Source organism: Physeter macrocephalus, chromosome 6 (genome assembly GCF_002837175.3).
Source record: "Physeter macrocephalus isolate SW-GA chromosome 6, ASM283717v5, whole genome shotgun sequence".
Lineage (NCBI taxonomy): Eukaryota > Metazoa > Chordata > Mammalia > Artiodactyla > Physeteridae > Physeter > Physeter macrocephalus.
In genome coordinates, this window is record NC_041219.1 from 64595545 (window position 1) to 64620200 (window position 24656).

At 36.1% G+C, this 24656-nt stretch overlaps 1 protein-coding gene and 1 long non-coding RNA gene across 2 annotated transcripts in view; one reads left to right on the top strand and one right to left on the bottom strand.

Moving 5' to 3' along the window:
• Positions 1-24656, bottom strand: part of SLC15A5 (solute carrier family 15 member 5) — an 83941-nt gene that overhangs the window by 5620 nt on the left and 53665 nt on the right. The window contains 2 exon segments of the mRNA XM_007100395.2: positions 400-508; positions 22409-22540. Of these exon segments, the coding sequence (XP_007100457.2) occupies positions 400-508; positions 22409-22540 (241 nt within the window).
• Positions 23642-24656, top strand: part of LOC102990584 (uncharacterized) — a 70483-nt gene continuing 69468 nt past the window's right edge. Inside the window, exon 1 of the long non-coding RNA XR_447315.4 lies at positions 23642-23742. This is a non-coding gene — a long non-coding RNA (uncharacterized lncRNA). The remainder of the gene's footprint in view (positions 23743-24656) is intronic.

Here is a 24656-nt window from a genome sequence, read left to right on the forward strand (position 1 = left end):
ACTACCAAATGTAAAATAGCTAGTGGGAAGCAGCTGCATAGCACAGGGAGATCAGCTCGGTGCTTTGTGACCACCTAGAGGGGTGGGATAGGGAAGGTGGGAGGGAGACGCAAGAAGGAGGAGATATGGGGATATATGTATACGTATAGCTGATTCACTTTGTTATACAGCAGAAACTAAACATTGTAAAGCAATTATACTCCAATAAAGATGTTCAAAGAAAAGAAAAGAAAAAGTGAAGTCTAAGTGGAAATTTCTTGCTCCGAATATCTGTTAAATTTCTCTAATATGCTAATTGGTCCAGTCATGGAATACAGGATTCCCATTGGCTCAGTGATGGCTCCCAGATCACTCTTTCATGGACTCAGAAATTGTTCATCTTACCACACACTTACTTACCTTTGTGAAACACTCCAGAATCCCAGGACGTTCAACAACATTAATGATGCCAAGAAGAAGAAGAAGCTTTCTAAATTGCCTTTGTTTAATGTGTTTGGAAACCAATTGCCTGTTTGGAACAAATGTAATTGTTATTCAGCTGTGGAGTTGTAAGTTTCTGTGAATATTTTATCATGCCACAATTCATAGAGCTTTATTCGCTTGAATAATACCTACAAAGCAAAAAAGCACATCTGAAACTCAGAGTTAAAATTCATTTAATTCTGTAATTAACAGTAAAATAATAAGCAAGGCAGGCCAAATGTTTTGAAGGTCAAAAAAACTCGATTTGCATAACACAATATAGGTGTCAGAAGAACTGGGTTATAAAATAACCCTGATTATGCTATTAATTTGCAGGAACCACGTTTGTCTTTTTCATCCTTACATGTCTAATATCTAGTTGGCACCCCCATAGGGATTGTTTGGTAAATATACATTGAATGTATGAAAAATATTTACCATCACCATATAGCTGGTTGCATGTGCTAATTGTAAGGCTAGTGAGATAATATATTTAGATGTCAGATATTACTTTATTTTGATAACTTAGATAAGATAATCCAGTGTTACCTTGTTATAATATCACAGACCCTATCGGTCAAATACTTGCAGTCTCTGGTTGATGTGAAGATTTTCTTTTAACCTGATGAGTAATCCTTCAGTTTAATACCCCTAAGTAAGGAATCCTCACTTCCTTTTGATGTCCAACTGAGTATATATGAAACTAATTAGGATTCAGGTAATTTCTTTTACTTTGCTCCTAAGTTGTGACTTTTGCTTTGATCTTTGCTAGAACTCTCTTTTCATAGCTACACCTATGTATCTATATCCATATTATCTCTATGTCTTACACACACATTCAATTTTTCTTCAGTTGGTTTTGAGATATTATTATTAAATACATTATATGAAATATGATGTATTATATCATATATATTATACATGCAGCACTTATTTTTATGCAATACTTTAAAAACAGGAATGGAATCTTAGTATTAACAAATATATCACACATATATAGCATTACAGAAGTTTAAAAGATTGATTAAAAGGTAAAATCTATCTTCAGAGAGAGAACTTAAATTCAGTTGCTGTTCTGAATGGGCAGAATATTTCCCCTCAAAATGTTATGCATTATGAGAGCAGGAATGGATCATCTGTGAACAGTCAGATGCCAAGGTTCTTGGCATTTCCTTGCTTTTTTACAGGAGCAGCTCCTACATTGGGTTGTGAGCAATCCGTCTACATTCCAATAGACTTGATCTTCATGTCATCTTTCGCACATGGGTTATGGGTTGCTTCCTGAACTAGAATATGGTTCTTGGCCTCTCCCTTGACAGTGTATACTTTTAAATGGGGTTTGAATTAAATGCTCTGTTCAAGGTTGATAGTCAGCAAGTGCATAAGCATGACAGCTGTGAATAATTGTGCCATTTCCCATTTAAAGCTGCTTCTCTTCTGTCATTTAACTTCCCAATGACTATTATTATGGACAACCATGAAAATTAGCTTGTGTCCATTATAGTCTAGGACCTATAATGAAATCTGGTATTGAGTTTAAAGCTATTTTGTAAGTTCTACTTCCCCATTTTATTAATTTGTGTTCCATTACAATAGAAATTTATGGTTTTATTGCTATATTGACATGCTGCCTTTATCTGATATTTAGGAGAAATTTCCCTGAATGTTTCCCTCTATGTCTGTCTGTCAGGCATTGTGTAACCCTCTTAATGTGTGTGTGTGTGTGTGTGTGTGTGTGTGTGTGTACAGAAACTAAACATTTGATTGTACTTGAATGGGGGAGTCAGGGTAGAGAGGTCAAGGTAAGGTGAGATAGCATCACACTTATTTTCAGGAAGAGCTAAGCCATCCTGCTAAGCCTATTCAAACAGTCCTGTTTCCTTATTTCTCTTGAATTAATATCCCACTCACATTTTTGTCCTTTTCATTTCACATAAGCACTTTGCATGTCATGCGATGATACCATTTTATCACCGTGTTTCTTTGGCTAGAGTAAGAGGAGTTTGCACAGAGTATGCAAAGCCTCATAATTAACATGGCATTAATTCTTCCCGGAGCATGCATTTTGGTCCATAACAGGTAATTGGAAAGACTATCTTTATTCTATAACAAAGTCAGCTGAGGGAGAAGAATATCAATTTTGTAAGATCTTTAAAGGTAAAACAATATTTCCAAGAAATTGTGCAATTACAGCGAATACCAGCCTATCAGGAGATGGCGCTAGATCCCCCGGGCATGCCGGTGTGCTTGCGTCTCTGTCACCGGGGATGCCGGGGTGGGCACACTTGGGAAGCACTGTGACTTGGCATTATGTGCATGTGGGGTGACAGGAGGGTGTCGTACTAGAAAAGTTAAAGGCAGTGGAAATGTACGAGTAACACAGGATATTTTGTGAGCGGAATTATTTTAAAAATAAAATGAAAGAGTGCCATACCACCTGGTCAGACTCCTGATAATACACCTCTATTTTTTCTTTATTTCTTTTAAAAAATTTTTTATTGGGGTATAGTTGATTTACAATGTTGCATTAGTTTCAGGTGTACAGCAAAGTGAATGTTATACATATACATATAGCCACTCTTTTTTAGATTCTTTTCCCATATAGGCCATTACAGAGTATCGAGTAGAGTTCCCTGTGCTATACAGTTGATCCTTATTAGTTATCTATTTTATATATAGTAGTATTCTTTCTTAAATATCATTTTCGTGTTCAGCTTTCTTCCTAATGCTGAGCTCATTCCAGCCCCATATTTTGGCCTTCTTTAGCTATAATTTAACATTGACTGTATAGCTAATTTACATGGTGATCTTTGTGGTAAAGAGAACCGTCACCAGAATTGATAACATGGAACAAACACTAGCATCACTTTGGAGAGAGAGAGATTCTTCATGAAGCTTAAATTTGTTTTATATGTATAGAGAGATTGTGTCTATGTAAAGAGATAGCATTGGGTATAAAAAGATACCCCCAATGGAAATAGTATGGGCTTTGGAATCAGAGAGACTTTTGAAGTCTCTATTATTTAATAGCTCTGTTGCTGGGCATTTGCTCAACTGGACCCCTTCAACCTTGGTTTCTCCTCTCTAAAATGACAGCAGTACCTCTCTCACTGAGCTGTTATGAGAAGTAAAAGAGATAATAGAAGTCAAGGGTTAGGCACAAAGGAGGCACCCATAAACATTAGGCTATCACCTCTCCCCTCTTTAGAGATGCTCATACAGAATCACGTAGCTGAGCTTGATCTTGGGCCCATTTCCTGTTAGATACTTCTTCCTGTTCTGTGTGCCTTTTTTTTTTTTTTTTTATCATTATCCCAGGACTGGTTGTAAAATGTTCCATTTAACATTGTCAGTTGACTCAGCTCTTAGGTACTATAACTTTATTTATACTTTTTTTCCTGTTCTGTGTGCCTTTTTTTTTTTTTTTTTATCATTATCCCAGGACTGGTTGTAAAATGTTCCATTTAACATTGTCAGTTGACTCAGCTCTTAGGTACTATAACTTTATTTTAGGAGCTTATAAACTTTTATTGTCATAATTCACATTTGTGCCATTTTTCATCTGACATTTCTAGTACCTGATTGAAATCGGGAGTTTCCTTGCAAAAGGAGACAAAGTGAAGACTTTAGGTCTCGAATGGGACTAACTAGACTTCTCTAGATCTTAGCTGGGGTGGACAGGCAGGTTATCAACATGAGAAGAAAATAGCCACGTAAAGAGTCCCAGGAATGACAAAGTGCTATTTGTTAATGCTGACAGTGAGCCCCAGTTACGTACTTTAATTGTATAACCAGCTAGTTAGTAATGAGTGTTAGGCTGTTGAGGTAATAGAGCACTCACAAAATATTTGGCATTGCTCACAGTTTCCTCAAATATCTCTTGCTCAGCTAGGTTTATTTGTTCATTTGAAAATCATTTGTTAAAAATTTTTATGTGCCAGGAAATGGGCATTCCACGTTGCTTAAGAAAAGGAGCCCATGGATTAGTAAGGGAGACACGCACACCTCGTTTTATTTTTTATTTTTTTTACACCTCGTTTTATTGCACTTCACAGATACTTCATGTTTTACAAACTGAAGGTTTGTGGCCACTCTTGTCAAGCAAGTCTATCAGTGCCATTTTCCCAAAGGAATTATTTTTTAATTACCGTATGTACATTGTTTTTTAGACATAATGCTATTGTGCACTTAATAGACTACAGTACAAGGAATGTACAGTGTAAACAAAACTTTTATATGCACTCGAAACCAAAAAAATTCACGTGACTTGTTTGCTTTATTTGCTTTACGAACCTGCGGTGTCTCCGAGGTATGTCTGTAATTACTCTCAAGCGTTAGACTTTATAGATACTAAATAAATGTTTCTATTTATCTTAAAGGATCATGGTCATTTTAGAGATAAACAGACTATAGACTTATCTAAGCTAGTTCTTGTATGTTATTGACTAAAGGGTGAAGGCACAGAGAGGTAAAGGGAATCATTCAGCAGAACCCTCATTTCTTACCCTCACCACTGCACGAATACAGCCCCCTACTCGCGCTAACAGAGCTACTAATTTTATGACTTTCCTTAGCATCTCAACAGTTTAAAAACGTCTGGACAGCAGTCTTTGACATAGCTTACCCCAAATACCGTTTAAAATACCTAAGACGACATTTCCACCTAAATTTTGGGATTGACCTATCGTGAGACTCAACCTATCGTGAGACTCTTGGGGTAATTTACACTAAATTTAAGGCTTTTGGAACACGATTGAAAAATACATACGGTGACCCACACATGCTATGAGGCTATAAACAGCACAAAGCTGCTGACGTAAAAGAGGAACATACTTTATTCTTGTCCCATCTTATGCCCTGTATTATAACGCCTAACATTTCGTGTGTTGCCTTCATGTCTTGAGTGTCACAGGGCCCCAAAGGCCTGACCGCACATTTCCCTGCTTCCTTTGTCAGATGTGTTCCCCACGCGGGGATATTGTCCCCTCCTGGCTAGTTCCCTATTAGCCAGACCAGCTGCACTCCACCTGGTCCTCAACCTAACAGATTTCACTTCCTTACCAGCTTTCAACATTATTCAGACCAGCAATCACATCCTCCTGTAGGAACCAGAGATCACCTCACTGCTTTGTTGCTACAGACCCTGCTTGTTCCCTCTCTTCCTCAGTGCAACCCCACAGGGCCAGGCATGGCATGCTCTGGTCCCCTGGGCTGTGAGCACACGTGATGAATAAACTGCTGTCAGTCTCATCTGCCCACGTATTCAGCCTTCTTATGCTATTTAGGGGGAGGATTCTTCCCTCCCCAGTGGGGTGAATAGGAGGTGATCAGGAAGTGCCCCTACCACAGAAATCAAGGTCAATTCTAGACAGAATTATAGTATTTCCTGTTGATCTAATGCATAGTTACTGTTTTGGGGAGGAGAAGTCCTCCCCTACATCCCTCTAACCAGTACCCAGCGCCAAGTACCTCTGCTGCTAAACTATTGATACGTGGGGGAGTGGAACTTCCATTAACCCTGAGACAAGAAGTAATGGGGGCCCGGCATTGTAGTTCTCAGAAGGAAAGCATTACAGATGAACGTGAGCGAGAGTCAAGTATGCTTGAGACTGCAAATTATAATCACACTGTCTGATCAGAGTGTTGGAGAACCAGAAAATGGTATAGATAACGTTCTCACTTCATCTCAGCAGTCTGCTTGTTGCAGTAACTTGGGTTTTAATGGGGCACCTTAACAGAAGATTTTGGCAAAAATATGGAATGTGACCAGAGGTAAGGAAATCCATATACATTTTCAGTTAGTAGATACTGCCTCTCAGTAAATATCTACCTTGAAGATGAGTAAATAGAAAAAAAAAAAAAATCCATATGAGGGAGGAAATGTGATGATAATATTATTATTATCATTATTATTATTATTATCATTATTATTATATTATTATTATTACTGTTCCTTACAGAACACTCCAACACAAAATGACAAAGGTTAAAATAATAATAATAATGAGAAACTCATAAGGCAAAGATGAAAATAAAATAGGAGAAAATACTGATTTCAGGAAAAATTGAATTCAAAGGAAAAACTATGTCAAAGGGACATCAAGGATCTTTTTATATTGGTAAAAAGCACAATTCAAATTGAAGATATGTCAATGAATATCCCTTAGGTAATGAAACATAACAAAATCTGTGGGAAACACGGAAATAAATAACAGGTAGATAATTCTTGTGAATGATTACATACATCACACTTTGATCAATTTTTGATAGAATAGGCAAAAAGGAAAATAATGTAGAGAATTAGAATAATGTGATTGGCACTTTGCTGTACACCCAAAACTAACACGATATTATAAATCAACTATACTTCAATAAAAAAGAATAATACAATTGGTAAGAATTTAATTAAGACCACCACATTGTTTAGTAGAAAGAAAAAAGTTATAGAACTTATAGAAGTTTAGGTAACATCAACGACAAACCAAATTCCTATAAATTGAAGATTCTCCTCCTAAATAACTACCTAGTCAAAGAGGAAATGAAAACCACAATCACGATGTATTTAGAAAATAAAGAAAATGAGAAAATTGCATTTACAAATTTAGGCATACAAATTTAAATCCTGTTAAGAGACAGATTTAAAGGCACACTGTTTTCATTTTTAGAGTAAGAATGAGCATACATGAATTAAACATTCAACACAAAAAAAATCAGAAAATAACTTTTAAAAAACCTACGGAAAGTAAGAGGAAGGAAATAGAACAGAAAGTCAATATCTTAAAGTATACTAAATAGTTCTAAGAGCTGATTCATTGCGGGAAAATGTAACAACAGTAACAACAAAAATCCTGACAAATCCAATCAAAATACACAACAAAAGAATCAAAAGAGATAACAATGTTTAGTTATGAGTGTGCTATGTTAGTGTCAAAAAATCTTATGCAAGGAGGATGATTATCTAGGAAAACATTAATTGCCAAAATAGAACTAAGAAGAGATGAAAAATCTTAATGGCGGCAAATAGCAGGAAAACATTACAAAGAATGATTCTCAAAAGAGATATTAGGTCCTGAATGCACCTTTTAAGAAGTGAAGAAGTGAATCTCTCCCCTGGATCTTCCAGAGCAAAAGATCATCAAGTATTGATGCTACTGAGGATTGTTTATCCCATGTATGTTAAGATGACTTCATATTGAAAAATCTATTAATTAAATATACCATAATGTCAGGAGCAGTAAGAAAAATCAAAAGGTGATCTCAAGAGCTGTTTAACAAGCATTCAGTAAAATTTAACCTGATTTATTTAAATCTTAGAGAACAAGAAATAGAAATTTTCTTATGGTAAAGAGTATCATTTAAGATTATCTTTATGAACTACAAATATGCTTAATAGAAAACTGAGAAAAATTCATATTAAAATCATGAGCAAGATAAAATGTGAGTGTCTTCTGGTATTAACTTTGCCCTGGAAGTTCTGTGTACTGATGAGGATGCAAAGCATAGGAGTTAATATTGAAAATAAGGAAAAAATTATATTTATCTTAAGATTAGAGAATACTGCTATAAACTTAAAAGGATCAACTAAAATATTCTCATAAATGTACTAAGAAAGTTTAAGAAGTTGGGTGCAAGATGAAGACATAAACATTAATAATCTCCCTATATAATAGTGATTATCTCAGTGAGTTGTAATGAGGGAAAATGATTCAGTTCATAATAGCAAAAAGAAAAAGAGCATATAATGCCTACAATAACTCTAACAAGAAATGTTAAGGATATATATGAAGAAAAGAATCTTACTGAACTAAATTTTTAAACATTGAATAAAGTAAAAATGTTATATACATAAGACAGAACACTATTGTAAAAGCTTTTATTTTTTTTCCTAAAATTAGCTAACAACTTCTACTTATTTTATTAAATAAAAACTGGATTGGGGGAAAACTAAAAGAATGATTTTAAAATTCATATGGAGGTATAAACCATAGGGAATATGATTCTTATATTTATTATATTTTTATAAATGAAGAATGACCATAAGAAGTATGATTAGTAATACCTGATATGTATTATATATCATAAAACTGTAATAATTAAAAAGAGGGTGATACTAAGCTAAAATCAAGAGGCAACTAAAAGGAACAAGACGCAAAGATAGCCCTGAAACAGTCCTAAGATCACCTGAGCACTAAGGCTATATTAAAGTACACATCACGGGACTTCCCTGGCAGTCCAGTGGTTAAGACTTCTCCTTCCAATGTAGGGGGTGCAGCTTTGATCCCTGGTTGGGGAGCTAAGATCCCACATGCCTCGTGGCCAAAAAACCAAAACAAAACACAAGCAATATTGTAACAAAAATTCAATAAAGACTTTAAAAATTGTCCATATCAAAAATATCTAAAAAAAAAACAACAAATAAAAATAAAGTACACGTCATTAACAATCAGATTCATATCATTTATCCTATGGTTGTGGAATATTTTTGGTTTAACCAACCTTTCTCAATATATATCAAACTATGTTGTGCAACTTTTTTATTTGAATCAAATAAGTGTTATCTTTACTTAACATGAAAATTAAGTCCACATGAATGAGAAAATTCTATTCAAACTATTAATCTACTAAAATTCCGTAACTATAGATAAATGCAATGAAATTAATCACAGTGATAAAGGTTGATAGACTTGATTACATATATTAGCAAAACACATGTAAAAAATCTCATCTATAAAATTAAATGTTTAGTGAAAACTGGGAAAATATTAACAATAAGTGATGATGATAATATCTCTAAAGTTTCAAGGACATAGAAAGCAATAAGAAAAAACACAAATAGACCAAAAGAAGAATAGGCAAAGAATATGATATGTCATTTTATGAATGAAAAAAAGATAGCAATGTTCATAACGTTAAAAATTTCAATTTCCTGTTCTTAAAAACACAAATTAAAGTAACAGTGGAATATAATTTTTGCTAATCAGATTAACAAAGATTAAAATAGTAATATTCTCAGAGCTGAAATTAATACATTGAGACAAGTATTATCCTACCACACTGGCAGCATAATTGATGTAGCCTTTTAGAAAACAATTTGGCTTTACTTCTCAAGAGTCTTTAAAATATTTAACTTCATTGAAAACAATCACATATCCAGGATTCTATTCCACGGAGACAATAAGTTAATGTACTTTAACATTATATAAAACATGCTCACCTTAGTAATATTTGTAGCATTAGAAAATGGGAAACAACCTAAACATTCCTCAAGAAGGGAAAGGCAAATTAAATTAAGATATATATTCATCCATGCAATGAAATATATCAAGTAATTGTTAAAAGTGAGCTTTTATTCTTTTGGAGAGACATGGAAATATGCTCTCAATATTTTTAAGGAAAGAACAACAGGTGGGTACTTGATACAAATTTATTTATTGAGCTTTCATCAGGATTAATTCGGACACTAATTTTGCTTAAAATATATACCCATATAAATTTAATACCTACACACACAAATTTAAAAAAATTTGGAAGAAAATTTACCCAAATAATAATTGCTATTATCTTTTCAAAGTCGTTTTTTCTCCCTTCTTTTATACTTTGGATTTATTTCATCATATATTACCTTTATGGCAGAAAAATAATATTTTAAAACCACTTCATCAAACATACTTCTGAAAAAATTTGACTTCTAAAAATCGTTTCTGATTTATTATAAAAGATTAGAATTGGCTGGTTTTCAATCACAACCAACTCTTCTTCAGCAAAGTACAGGACAACAGCCTCAATATTGTAACAAGTTACGTGCTATTTACGAACCTGTCCTAAGATTTTATTTTGGAAATTATGATACCCCAAGTGACAAAAACTGGTCGATTCTGAACCCTTCAGTGACATTTCACTGTATTCTCTGTTGAAATCCTAGATTTACCCAATACCTCAAGTATACATGGCATTATTTTAGGTGCTAAAGCATATTGTTTTTGATTCAAGGCAGACTGGCTATCTCTTTTTGGAGGAAGAGGCAGTATTTCCCCTTTTTACTAACTGCTGTTTTATTCTAAAGGTAATGGAACTGTGAAAAATCTTTATTTTTTTATTGAAGTATAATTGATTTACAATGTTGTGTTAATGACTGCTGTACTGCAAAGTGATTTAGTTATACATATGTATACATTCTTTTTTTTAATATTCTTTTCCATTATGGTTTATTGTAGGATATTGAACATAGTTCCCTGTGCTCTACAGTAGGACCTTGTTGTTTATCCATCCTATATATAAAAGCCTACATCTGCTTACCCCAGCCTCCCACTCCATTCTTCCCCCACCCCCCTCCCCCTTGGCAACCACAAGTCTGCTCTCAATGTCCATGATTCTGTTTCTGTTTCATAGATAGGTTCATGTGTGTCATATTTTAGCTTCCACATGTAAGTTATATGGTATTTGTCTTTCTCCTTCTGACTTACTTCACTTAGTATGATAATCTCTAGTTGCATCCATGTTGCTGCAAATGGCATTATTTCATTCTTTTTTATGGCTGAGTAATATTCCACTGTATATATGTAACACATCTTCTTTATCCATTCATCTGTCGATGGACATTTAGGTTGTTTCCATGTCTTGGCTATTGTGAGTAGTGCTGCTATGAACATAGAGGTGCGTGTATCTTTTTGAATTATAGTTTTGTCCAGATATATGCCCAGGAGTGGGATTGCTGGATCATATGGTAATTCTATTTTTAGTTTTCTGAGGAACCTCCACACTTTTTTCCACAGTGGCTGCACCAACTTACATTCCCACCAACAGTGTAGGAGGTTTCCCTTTTCTCTACACCCCCTCTGGCATTTATTATTTGTAGACTTTCTGTGATGGCCATTCTGACCTGTGTGAGGTGATACCTCAGTGTAGTTTTGATTTGCATTTCTCTGATAATTAGTGATGTTGATCAACTTTTCATGTGCCTATTGGCCATCTGTATGTCTTCTTTGGTGAAACGTCTGTTTAGGTCTTCTGCCCATTTTTCAATTGGGTTGTTTGTTTTTTTGTTGTTGAGTTGTATGAGCTTTGTACATTTTGAAAATTAAGCCCTTGTCCGTCACATCATTTGCAAATATTTTCTCCCTTCTGTGGGTTGTCTTTTCGTTTTGTTTATGGTTTCCTTTGCTGTGCAAAAGCTAAGGTTGATTAGGTCCCATTTGTTTATTTTTGTTTTTATTGAAATTTTGAAAATCTTAAAATGTGCCTTTTGAAATTTTTCAAATGACAGTTGGACACAGGGAGCAATTATTTTTCTCAAACTTTGTTAGACTTTTTTAAAAGTTATTTTGTAATGGGGGTCATCTAGCAAACATCCAAAATTGTTGAGACAAAACTGAAATGGGTTTTACACCTTACTTTATTTTAGGCACATCTGTCACTTCACTATGTGCTTTTTGCTTGGGAGCCGAGAAGTATGCAATTAAAAAGATGTAACCATCATTTTCCAGGGTGGACATGCTTGTGTCCAGGGAAATAAACCCTGTGCAGTGAAAAGAGCTTTGGAATCAGGGATCCACCTTGGCTATATGATTTGGGCAACTTGTATAGTTTTCTGAGCTCATTTTCTTCTTATTCATCGTGGGGCTACAAATATCTACCCGCAAAGAATTGTTGTGAAGATTTAATGAAATAATATCTTTGTGAAATGCATACAGCAAGGTCTGCATATAACTGACACTTAATAAATGTTAATTTCTTTCCTTCCTCCTTTCAGTAACCTGATTTAAATGCTTCATTTGAGATTCATAGCTCTCCTACCTGAGTTAATTTTTAAAACACATTAATTTTCATGATACCTGAAGGAAAAAATGCCTAACAACTATATTCTAACTTTGGCTTTTCTACCACTTTTTCATAATTATCTAATAACTACTCAAATTATTATTACCCTCAAATTACAGACAAGGAAACAGAGGCACAGAGAGGCTAAACTGTTTGCCTAAAGTCATGTAAAGGAGACAGAATAAATATTTGTTGAATGAATGGGTGATTGGAGATTGGGCCCCGGATCTGTACATGCTCAATACTTTGTTCTCATAACAATGTCTGCATCGAGACTAAAATTTGCATTTCTACTTCTTGGGAATTGTGGATAAAAATGAAATCAACTTGCTGTTTCCAGGAAGGGACACAGTGTCTTTCAAAATTGTTGAGAAATCTCTATGCATTGTTCACCTGAACTGCAGGAGAACAGGCCTGTGTGATATTTGGGATAACAAGCTTTCTTATAAGGGTGATTTCATTCTCTTGAAGAGCATTGGGAGGTAAAAACCCATCAAGATAGTGTGTTCTCATGATGATTTCAATGAATTATCATGGAAATGAGTTTTAGAAGAGAGGCAATGCTTTGTGATAATAGCCCGATAATGCCATTAGCTCTGAACTGTAATTGTAATAGCATTAGTCAAATGAATATATCTGATATTAATTTGAGTGTCAAATATTTCTATAAGGTTCTTCTTGTTAATTAAACATCAGCCATGGTATTATTAATTCAGTATCTAGCCAGTTCTTGCACATAGTAGGAACCTAATGTGTTTTTGTGGACTGAATTAATAAATCAAGCTCTAAGTGGAGCTATTTCAAAGAGTGAAATATTGAATTTAAATAACATCATGTATGTAGCAGAAACTGATTTTTGCCCCAAATCTGCTTGCTTGTACAGTCTGTCCTTTCATTTGCACCTCTAATTAGCTAATGGTGTAGATTTATTAATATCAAAATTTGAGAAGAAAGCTTTTCTCATTTTTTGCATGTTTATAGGGAAATAGCCTATAAGATTTACCCTAAATTACTTAAAATCAAGAATAGAGTTTGTGCCTTTCTTCTTGTGTCTTATGGTCTTTAGACCATTTTAAAATCTACCAGACAGTTTCATGCCTGCCTTGAGCACCTGAGTAGCACTGGGCAAAATCATGCTTTAGGTGGTTTGAAATCACCCTTCATGATCGCCAGTGTCAACTGGGTCCTCAACACTGCCACCCTTCTTAGCATTTCTCTTCTAAATCATCTTTTCTAACTCTCGAAATAACAAATTCCTATCCCCCGTCTTTCCTACTCTTCATTCTCATCCTAAGCCACTTTTGCTTTCATGAATGGTGTGCTGCCTACTTTATAAAGTTGGGAGCCTTGAAAGGAAGGCTCCAGAATATTTATAACACCAGGACTACACATCTGCACCTGCACGCACGCTCTCCTTTCTTCTGTTTCAGTGCAGGAAAGATATCCACCCTCTGATAAGAAGTCAACCTCCCTTTGTCTCTTGCATTTTTCACGTCTCCATTTGTGCCAGATAATTTCAAAATTAAAAAAAATGTATCTCAAACCCACATCTCAGTTTCCCAGGTAAAACACAGGACTCACAGTTAAATTTGAGTTTCAGAACAACCATGAATTATTTTTTAGTAGAAGCATGTCCTAAATATTGCACACATAATTTTGTAAAGTATAATTTATGCAAAGTACACCCATAATATTGCTTGGGACATACTTATTCTAAAAAAATTTTTAGTTTACCTGAAATTCAAACATAATTGGGTGCCTTATATTTTTAAGTGCTAAATCTGGTGAATCTACCCACAGCTTCCTCCAAACCACCACTTTATTTCTTAAATCTTCAGATAAAGTTCTTCAAAAGAGTTGTTTAGATGTGATGCCTTTATTTCCTCACTTACTAGATATTTTTGACTCTACTCCAATCTGGTTTTCTTTCCCTCCTCACTGCTGAAATGACTCTTGCTAAAGTTACCAGTGATGATCGTGTTGCTAAATCTATGGATACTTTCCATTCCTCACTCTACTTGATCTCACAGTAGCATTTAACACAACGTATCATCTCCCGTTTGAATCAGTCCTCTCTCTTATCTTCAGTACACACACACACACACGCGCGCACGCACACATGTATGTATGTATATATTTCCTTCCACCCTCTGGCTGGCCTTTTCCTTCTCCAGCTGGCCATTTCTCCTCCATTTAACCTCTATTACTGAGGCTTTTCAGGTCTAGTTCCTGGGGTCCTTTTTCTCCTCGTCCTTAATATTCACACTAGATAATTTTATTCTCTTCCACGAGTTCAAATGCTATTTTTGTGCCGAAGAGTCTCATATTTATATATCTAACCCAGATCCTTTTTTTGAGATCCAGCTATTTCCATTCGGATGTCTCACAGGTAGGTCAAACTTAATGTGTTAAAAAATGAACGGCTGCTGGGCTTCCCTGGTGGTGCAGTGGTTGCGCGTCCGCCTGCCGATGCAGGGGAACCGGGTTCGCGCCCCGGTCCGGGAGGATCCACGTGCCGCGGAGCGGCTGGGCCCGTGAGCCGTGGCCGCTGGGCCTGCGCGTCCGGAGCCCATACCACAAAAAAAAAAAAAAAAAAAAAAAAAAAAAAGAATGGCTGAAAAGTTTTTCAACCTCTTTGTCTTCTAGTGTTCTCCATTTAGTAAATAGAATCTTTGCCCACCCAGTTGCTTTTGGCAGAATCTGGGATGCTTCCTTGATACCACTCCTCTCTTCTGCATCCTACCACCTCCTGACTTTATCAATACCATCACTAAGCACTATTGATTCTACCTCTGAAATCAAGCTTATATCTATCCATTTCTCTCCATCTGCCTACTTCCTCACTAGGTCATCACCACTAGACTTGCCTGAGTTACTTCATTTGAACCCTTCCTGCTTCTCCCAAGCCATTCTTCTTTTCTTTTCAAATTACATTGCATCCACGGTGATCTTAAAACACAAATAGCTCATGTCACTTGCTTGATTGCCTTTATAGTTTCTTATTGCATACAGTTTTTTTTTTTAAATCCCTGTAAGCCAAAGGTCCTGCATGATTTTACTTCTGCTTTTTCAACCTGACTTCATGTGATACTCCCTGAATATTTTCAGGTTACTGATCTTCTCTGAGTTCCTCTGATGCACCAGGTGATTCCTTACTTCCAGGCTTTGGTATATGTTCTTTCTACCAGAAATTCTTCACTCTTATGCTCACCAAGCCAAATACCACTCATCTTTCTAGTGTCAACTTCAACACCGTTTGCAGGCACTCTTAGCATGAACATGGATGTGAATCTAACTCTATCTAGACATGTAAGTTTGCCATGCAAAGGGAGCACGACTAATGGCATGGGTCCATGAGGCCAAGAAGAATCTCAGAATGTGGCTTTATTTCATCTCATCCCAATCTGGTCCTGGAATTGAAGCTGATAGGACACCAGAGCTCTGCATTTATGGGACACATTCTTTTCTGAAGAATTATAAAAATGCCAAACCAGAACATCTTGCCCATGGTAATCCTAGCCTACTTGGAAAATGTTGTGATCCCACTCAAATTACAATAACAATACAAATCATTATTTTTGTACACCTTTACTGATCTGGTGCTTTATATCTATTTCCTCTGGTCCTCATAGATATCTTGGAAATTGTTAGTGATACCATTTTAGAGAAGGAGAAATTGAGACTCAGACAGGTTAAGTAATGTGCAGTCAGGGGTGAAAAAAACTTTCTTCTGTCCTTCTAGGTTCTTCTGGCTGGTCTAAGAATGAAATTGGCATGAGACAGATTGACAGGAGAAAATCTAATTTAATTTTGTACTTACGGGGAACCCCACATACATAAGAGGTTCAAAGACAGAAAGATAAAATGAGGTATATATGCCATCCTGATGTAAGAAATGGGATGGGGGCCTGGAGCTTCCAAAGAAAGAGGGGAATTCACAGGATAATAAGAAAAAGAGCAGATGTTTGGTAATTAGATGTTTGCCCTGCCATATAGATGGGGCCACTTAGGTAAAATTTACCTCTGGTGAAAACTTTTTCTGGGAAAAATACCCAGTTTAAATTTTTCTAAGAAGTTAAGGGAGGGGCAGTAAAGTCTCCACTGACTTTAGCTCAAAATAATCCAAACTTTAGCTCAAATAAATAATATGCCAAACTGGCACATCTTGGGGAGGGCTGTTCTGAACCCCTTGTGCTCAAGACCTCACAGTTTATCAAGGGCTGAGTTGAGTTTGAACTCACGTTGGTCTGACTCCAAGTTCCTCCATTTCTACCTCTCATGAGCCAACAGCAATGGATGCTCCTGTCCACATCTAAAAAGTATTTTGGGCTTTGCCCTGATACTGTTATGAACCCTAAGGCCTCCAAGCAGCTCTAAGGGTCTCTCTGGAGCCAAAGGTTGAGGGTGTAGAATAAGCTGTTTCTGGGATATATAACCCCGTTGGACAAGGAGGACTCTGCATCTGATTCTGATGGAGGACCAAGAGCAGGTTTGCCCGTGGATCATTGGGGGCATGCCAGGTTAGCCAAGGGAAGATTGGCACAAAACCAGTTGACGGTCAAGTAGAATATGGCCTGGCTAAAGGTGAATTACGGGGTAGCAGGCCACTTCTTTTCCCTTCTGGGTCTAAAAATTTGTCATCTCGAAACCCATTTGTAGTTAGACCTGAGGCATTGATGTGAATTTGAAGAAACACATCTCTAAGAAAATAGGCACAGACCTGTGAAATCCAGTTGAATAGCCTTCCAGATGCATAAATACTTTCTTCTTTCAAGTTTACTGCAACTGCAAATTCCTGTTTCAAGAACGACTCCTTGATTCATGCTGAGATGGCTGTCAGTGGTCTCAGTAATCATAGATATTTAAATGAGAATTTTAAAAGATCACTATTCTAATTTAAAATGCTCTTGGTGGGAATTAAACAGCTAAATTCTCTGCTTCTTTCCTGAACTCTGAAGAGGAAGGACTAATAGGGACAAGAAGATGTATACCTTGACCTCTTGATTCTGCCCAATTATCCAGTTTCTCTGAGACATTTTGCTTTGGATCTTTCAATCACCTACACATCCATAACTAAGATGTCACTTTTCACTGAATTCTATTTTGTTATTTTTGTCAAAAGGTAAGCTCTCACTCATGTGTGTGAGAAAATTGATCTGGTTGCTAATGGCATAGAGTCGAAATAAGCAGTTTGACTGACTTCTTCACTCCCTTTTATTAGCATTGCTACTTTTAGATAAACTATTCCTGAAATGATTAGTGTAGGAGGATGGGTTTAGTCTTGTTATCTTCTTTAAAGCACTCAGAGTTAGAGATCCCAGAAGGATCAGTTTTCTCACTTGTACTGAAAATGTCATTCTAACAGTTATCTGTCTGCACAGTCAAGTTTTGAGAAATCTTTTGAATTTACCGCATTCACACCATTCTCCATCATGGTGCTAAAAATGACTAATGCAGCTTGGAGACTGTGATAGCTGATCATCTTTTCCAATCATATGGTAACACTCACACAACGCACTCACATACACACATGCTCTGCTGACATAAATCCTTAAAGGTTTAAAATATCCTATATGCTAAATGGAATGTGGAGGCTTGTGGGATGCTTAAGCATAGAGCTATAATGTTCTTTTCACTATGGTCGGTTCTGTCAAAGAAATTGGTCTGGTTGTTTGATTAAATAGACCCATCTTATTTCTAACCAAATGTGCCACTGTGGCTTTATTTTATATTTAAAATAATCTCTGGCATTAAAATTTAAAATACATTACTTAATTTTATCCTCCCATCATCTCTGAGAAAACTGAAGTGCAACATTCTCTTTTTTTACGTAAGAGGAAACAGAGTGATGATGACCTACCCAAAGTCATGCAAAAAGTCAAAGGATCCCCCTCTCTTAGGGGCCCGAATTCGTCACCGTACGCCAGTTTAGGGTCACTAAAACCAAATCATCTAAATGAACTTCATTTCCTTTCTTGACGAGTGCTAATCTGATGGTTAAAGGGACTGTCACAAACTCAGATATATCCTATTCCTAGAAAAACATGCGACAAAAGTCTCCTGTGATGTCATTCTGGGAATGATGGAGAAGTGTGTGGGCTGAATGACAGTAATTAGGTGAAGTGGGAGATGATTATATCCAAAAGGGGAGGATTAGTTGGTTGTCATTAACTTGCAGTGAGATCTCTAGGAATTTTCCACAAGGCTTTGGTTTTGGTCCTGTCCAGTTCAACAATTTTATCAATTACCTGGAAGAAGTCTAGGAACTTGCTTACTAAATTTGCAGATGACGCAAAACTGGTAAAGAAGTAAAGATTAGTAATTCACTGGATGACAGAATCAAATTTTTTAAATGTCTGTTATTTAGAATGATGGGTTGACATTTATTAAAGATAGAGATAAAGTCCCCCATTTAATTAGGAAAAGAAACTGTGATAAGATGACTGGAACTGAATAGAGAGAAACTGCCAAAAATTTTAAAAAAGCCTCGGGTTTTAATTTACCATAGGTGTGATGCAGCTACTGAAAAAGTCACCACAGTCGCCGTTGGCATTAAGAAAGAGAGAGAAAGAAAGAGAGAGAGAAGGTTGATAAAAGTAACATATCTATCTTGATGTACCCCTTTTGAGTATTGCGACTGATTCTGGAAACCATATTTTAAGAAAGATACTGACAAATTGTTGTTTGTTTAACGGATGGAGGGGTTTTGGTAGTGAAAAATCAGGGAATCATGTAACATGAAAAAAACTGGAGTGGTTTGTCTATAAAATAGAAGGGGATCATAATAGCTGTCTTTATTGAGCACTTATTGTGCATATTAATTACTTAATCCTCTCAGCAATATGATGAATTATTTATTGTCGTTGTTTCTGGCATGAAAACTGAGGACGCACAGCTAGACTACGTGGATTGGAATTCATATAGTTTGACTTACAGGACCTACTCTTTTCAACATTGTACCACATTACTTCAAATATTTATCGAATGTTTGAAGAGTTGCTATGTGGATAGAAAACTAAGCTTATCCTGTGGAATACAGTTATCAACAGATGGGTAGACTCAGGTTACTTCTCAAAGTAGAGAATTTTTCTGGGCACTGGAAAATGATGGTACATCTTCTGGGTTTTGGTACAATGTTAGACTAGATTACCTCTAAGGTGACATCCAACTGTAAGATTCTAATTTATTGGGATGTGATTTGATGTAACATGGTATTACTGTGAACAGGAAAAAAAAATTTCAGAAGTTAATCAATCATCAGTCATTTAAATGGTGTTCTTTTGAACATAAGTTTAGAGAATCTCCCCTGCACATCCCATGTTGCTGAGATGTCCTCACCATGTGTTCTTAGTAAACCTCCTTTCATGGGCACCAAACTCTGCCCAAATTTTATAAACTTTTAAAAATCTATCTTTTACTATGTCTAGAATATTATCAATAATATGCAGACCTCCATCCAAGGAGATTGTATTGCAGAAGTAAAAAGCCCTTACACTGTGTGACTCTTAGTAGCTGTTTGATGTATTAAAATCAACATTGGCTGCAAATAAAGATCCTGCATGCCGCAGCAAAGATCCCATGTGCCACAACTGAGACCTGGCATAGCCAAAGTAAAGTTAAATAAGTAAATAAATATCGAAGAAAAACATTGGCATTGGTTTCAGAATGCTGGGAGGGTCAGAGCTCTGTCAGATACTAGTGGTGGTGACTGGAGCACTTCATTTTCTTATTTCTGTCTTAATTATTAAATTTCAAAAATGAGGATAGTAATATCAACTTTATAAGATTGCTGTAATAAACCCAGTAATATATATAGCAGGTCCTGCCACACTATGCAGATTCTCAATAAAAATTTAGGTTTTCAGTATTTGCAAGAATAGCTGTGCGTGATAGAGAAATTGCCTGGTCTTTCTTCCTGGTTCCTGGGAGATAAACTCTAAAACCATTGAATTTCCTAAGTGATTGAAGTATGTTCGTTATTCATGGTTGGCCTCTTAAGCCCCACCTGATGGTTTATGATAATGGCATGACTCAGCATGGGAGCTGGCCGGCCAGGAAGACCAACCAGATGATTAGAGGGTTGGGGTTTTGAGCCACAGGACATCAGCCCGATCTCTTCAGAGAGAAAAGAGGCTGGAGATTGAGTTAAACTACACGGCCAATGATTCAGGCAATCTGCCTACATAATAAAGCCTCAATAAAAAGTCTGCACACCAGAGCTCAGGTAAGCTTCCCTGGGTGATAATACTCTGCATATTGTCACACACTGATGTGCCAGTTGGGTACCACATCTCTGAGGGTGAAAGAAGCTTCGCTTTTGGAACCCTCCCAGACCTTGTTTTATGCCTCTCTCCCTTTATCACATTCCCGTTTGTATTCTTTTGCTATAATAAAGCTGTAAGCCTAAGTATTGTGCTGTCTAGCAAATTATCAGTTCTGAGGGGGAGTCTGTGGGGAATCTCCATATTTATAGCCAGCTTATCAGAAGTGATGGCAGCCCTGGGGACCTCCAAACTTGTGGTTGATGACTAAAGTGAGAACTGACTTGTGGAGAACTTGACTTGAAGTTTGGCCAGGCTCTGGGTCAGTTGCTTAAGCGCGTATATGAAAAACTTAGACTCACATAAAAGGCAAACTGATAGTACTGTTTGACTTTGCGGTCTTTCTAGAATACGTCAAGTGTAATTTGATTATAGACCTTTTTTTAGCAAATTTTCCGAAACATCTTCATTGAGTAATGTTGAAGAAAATAAACATGTTCAACAACTAAGATGTTGAGGTAGAGATACAGGTAAGAATTTTCCAAGTTATCTTATAAAATCCTAATACCAGTGCTTTGTTCTTTGTTTGCATTTAAAGAATCTGATCCTCAGAGATGTCAGCAACTCCTGTAGTTCACACTTAATTGTGACAGTTTGGATTTGAGCCCTTTGAAAACCGGAACCATATCTCACATAATTCCACGTAGCACAGGGCCTGGCACATGGTAAGTATTCAGTATATACGTTGGCTAAACTTTCTCAGTCACCTAAGAAAAGAATAGGGTTTGATCTTAACAATCAAGGATTGTAGATTTGTTCCCTAGAACTCTACTATACCTATCATTTAATTCATCACTCAATTTTCTTGCTTCCCTACACCCCTGGAAATTTTGAGATGGTTTGGAAGTTTATTTTGCTTGCCATGGTGTTTCTAGTGCCCAATACGGTAATTGGAACAGAGTGGATCCTCCATAAATATTTTTTGAATGGATACCCCAGTGTTAAAAGGAATTTCTCGTTCATAGAATTTATGTTTTCCATAGTGTGAATGTAGGTAAGTAAAATTTATTTGTAGAGAATACAAATGAATATTTCTTTACATTATTGTAAAAGTATAACAATAAGTATTTTTGAAAACAGAGAAGAATAGGCGTGCAGTATTTCCCATAAAAAAAGCACAAGCAAATTTAATAAATTTTAAGCTGTATTAACCTCTCAGAACAAATAAAGGAAAACATCTGTAGGTTTAAAAAACAGCCAAAGACATTTCACTGTGACAGCTAATCTTTAATGTTATCCTGTTTGATTTTTCTACCAGCCCATATAAGAGTAGTACTTTTTATGTTGCATGTGAATTTTTCAGATTGATTGTTTCTCCTTTACCAAAATATCTATAGGGAAAATTTTCCAAGATCAGTTGTCATTCAACTCACAATTTCTCTTTGGTTGCACAGACACTATTTCTGGATAAAGGATCATTCAGATACCCTGTCCTCTTATAGTTACACAGGACTTACCTTTTCTGAGGGTTACCTATGCCAGCTGTGACACATTATGGAATACAGCCCTGTCGAAAGACCTAGTAAGAATATAATGACCAGTTTGTTTTAAAATACACGAAAGAAAGACGGCAGACCGGGTCTCATGAGAAGTGACATTCTGTAATTACCTCCCCCATCAAAAGAAAAACAATTCCTAGAAATTAATGAATATAGAGTCTATTCCCTATCTTAATTCTATCTTAATTGAAAAAGTGGATCAATTAAAAAAATACTACACTAGCAAAGCCCCTCTCTTAAGGTTTTGTCTCGCAATTCTCTAGTCATCAAATCAATATATATATAAGCATACCATGAAACTGTTTTTACCTTCTGAGATGAGGTAGACCAGCTCCACCATCGGTGCCCCCATGAAACAACCAAATCCATTGAACAGTGTCAAACAATTCATAAAGTTTCCTCTGATGGTACTTGGAACCAATCTGTATGATATTACAGAGACTGAGAAGAAAAAAGGTCAGAATTTAGAACATTCTCTTTAAAATACTTTCATAGATATTCTTCAAATTAGTATTGATCATACCTCAAAGAAAGTTTAACAAAACAGGCAAAATTTCTGTTGGACTTTCTTAAAGTTACTATAGTAAGCTATATTATGATGTTACAATTTACAGATGTCTACAAGGACTAAAAAATGGCAAAATATATTGCTGTAATGGTACAAGGAAAATTTGATTACTGGTGGTTGAGTGTCCCAATATAGTCACCCAAATTTCACCTCAATTGGAATATTTCTTATGAATTTTGGATTGAGCTAAGGCTTGTACTGGATAATATCATGACAATCTATCAGTAAGGTCTATGATTTTGTACTTCTATAAACATCATTAGGTTCCCTATAGAAATCTTGAATTTATCATAGAAAACTAGCATGGAGGTTAACAGCATGGGCTCTGGAGTTAGATAAGCTTATACTAAAATCCCGGGTCAACTGTTTACTACCGCTGTGATTTTAGGTATGTTAGTTAAACTTCCCAAGCCTCAGTGTTCTTTATAAAATGAGAGTAAGACCATCACTCACTTGCTGAGGTGCTGTGACTGTTACTTGCTATAATATATGTAAAGTGCTTTTCACAATGCTGAATAAGGTTAGCTATTTTTAACAGTATTAGTTTTACCAAATCAAATAGCCCCTGACTACTTGTGTAAGGCACTGTGCAAAGCCCTTTATATGCATTTAAATTATCCCATTTAAGCAGAGACAATAGCTTAAGCATTGGGTCTCCAAAATGGTTATCTTTTCCCCCCCAAGTCATCGTTGGAGTAATAGTAATGATGGTGGTAAGAGGCTGAAAGAAAATCACGGAGCAAAGTTTTTTTAAATTTTCGCTTAAAAATAATTTTTTCAATATCAGAAATAAATGAAATAAGTATATATAATTTTGTACATTCCATATCAACATAACTATGTTAAAATATGCATGGCAATCTAAGGGATAAAGCTAAAATATTTATAGTATTTATTATGATATGATATCTGCTATTTGCTCCATAATTATACCATGAAGAGGAAGAAAGTATGTGAATGAAGGTACAAATGAGACAAGTTTGGCCATATGTGGAAGATTATTGAAGCTGGAACATGATTACATGGGAGTTTATTGTACTCATCCCTCTCTTTTGTATATGAGTGGCAAAATATTGTAAGTAAACACATTAAATAACGTGAACAGTTTTAGCTTTGACTGGCTGAATTATTGGATTCTTACTCTTTTGAACTTTGCAAATTTTTCTACAATGAGAGCTAGTAGATAAACACTAAAGCTCTTTTAAAAAAGAAATGTGGTGATAGAAAACCAATATACCGTAAGCCCTAAACTTTTAGTTTCCCTCTCTCTAAGAAGAATGAGCTTTTATTACCTTCTCCCTTCCCTCTCAGGAAGACTTCACCCCTGGTTTCTCCGTACTTTTACCCCAGTAAAACCCTGCATTTGTCCAGCACTTTTAAATGAACTTACTGACGCCTAATGTCAGTGTATTCACGTTCCTTCCTGTTTTCATTTAACATTTCTGTTTTGCTTTCTGTGTGTTCCCCACGTGTTTTTATTTATCATTTGATAAACATTTAAAGGAGTCTCTGTGCTCCAGATGTGCTGAGTTCTGGGGCCGAGGGTGGGAAAAAGCATCAGTACGTCTTTCCTGGGTTTTAAACTCTGGGAGGGCAGAAAGCAGAGATACGCACAATACTAAGGGCGGTGCTAACTGGGCACTTAATACCACAAAGAGTTACTGGAGGTGAAGGTAATGATGGTGAGAAATAAAATACTGTGAAGAAGGGCTTCAAATATCGGCACCAGGAGGCCGTGGGTACCAGAGCTCTCCTGTGCAGTGCAAACCACCAGCAGGATCCCGAGGCCAAGCTCGCAAGGTTTGTTCAGGAAGATCCAAAGGAGAGTACGAGGAAAATGCTGAAGAGGCTTTGGGAAGAAATGATTCATGGTTATAAAAAGGATGCGGCTTATGAACTTTCCTCTTTATAAATATGAGGAGACAAACAATGGGCAGAAAGACGAAGTAGGCCGATTTCTTTCACTGAGAAAAAGCAGAAACTCTACAA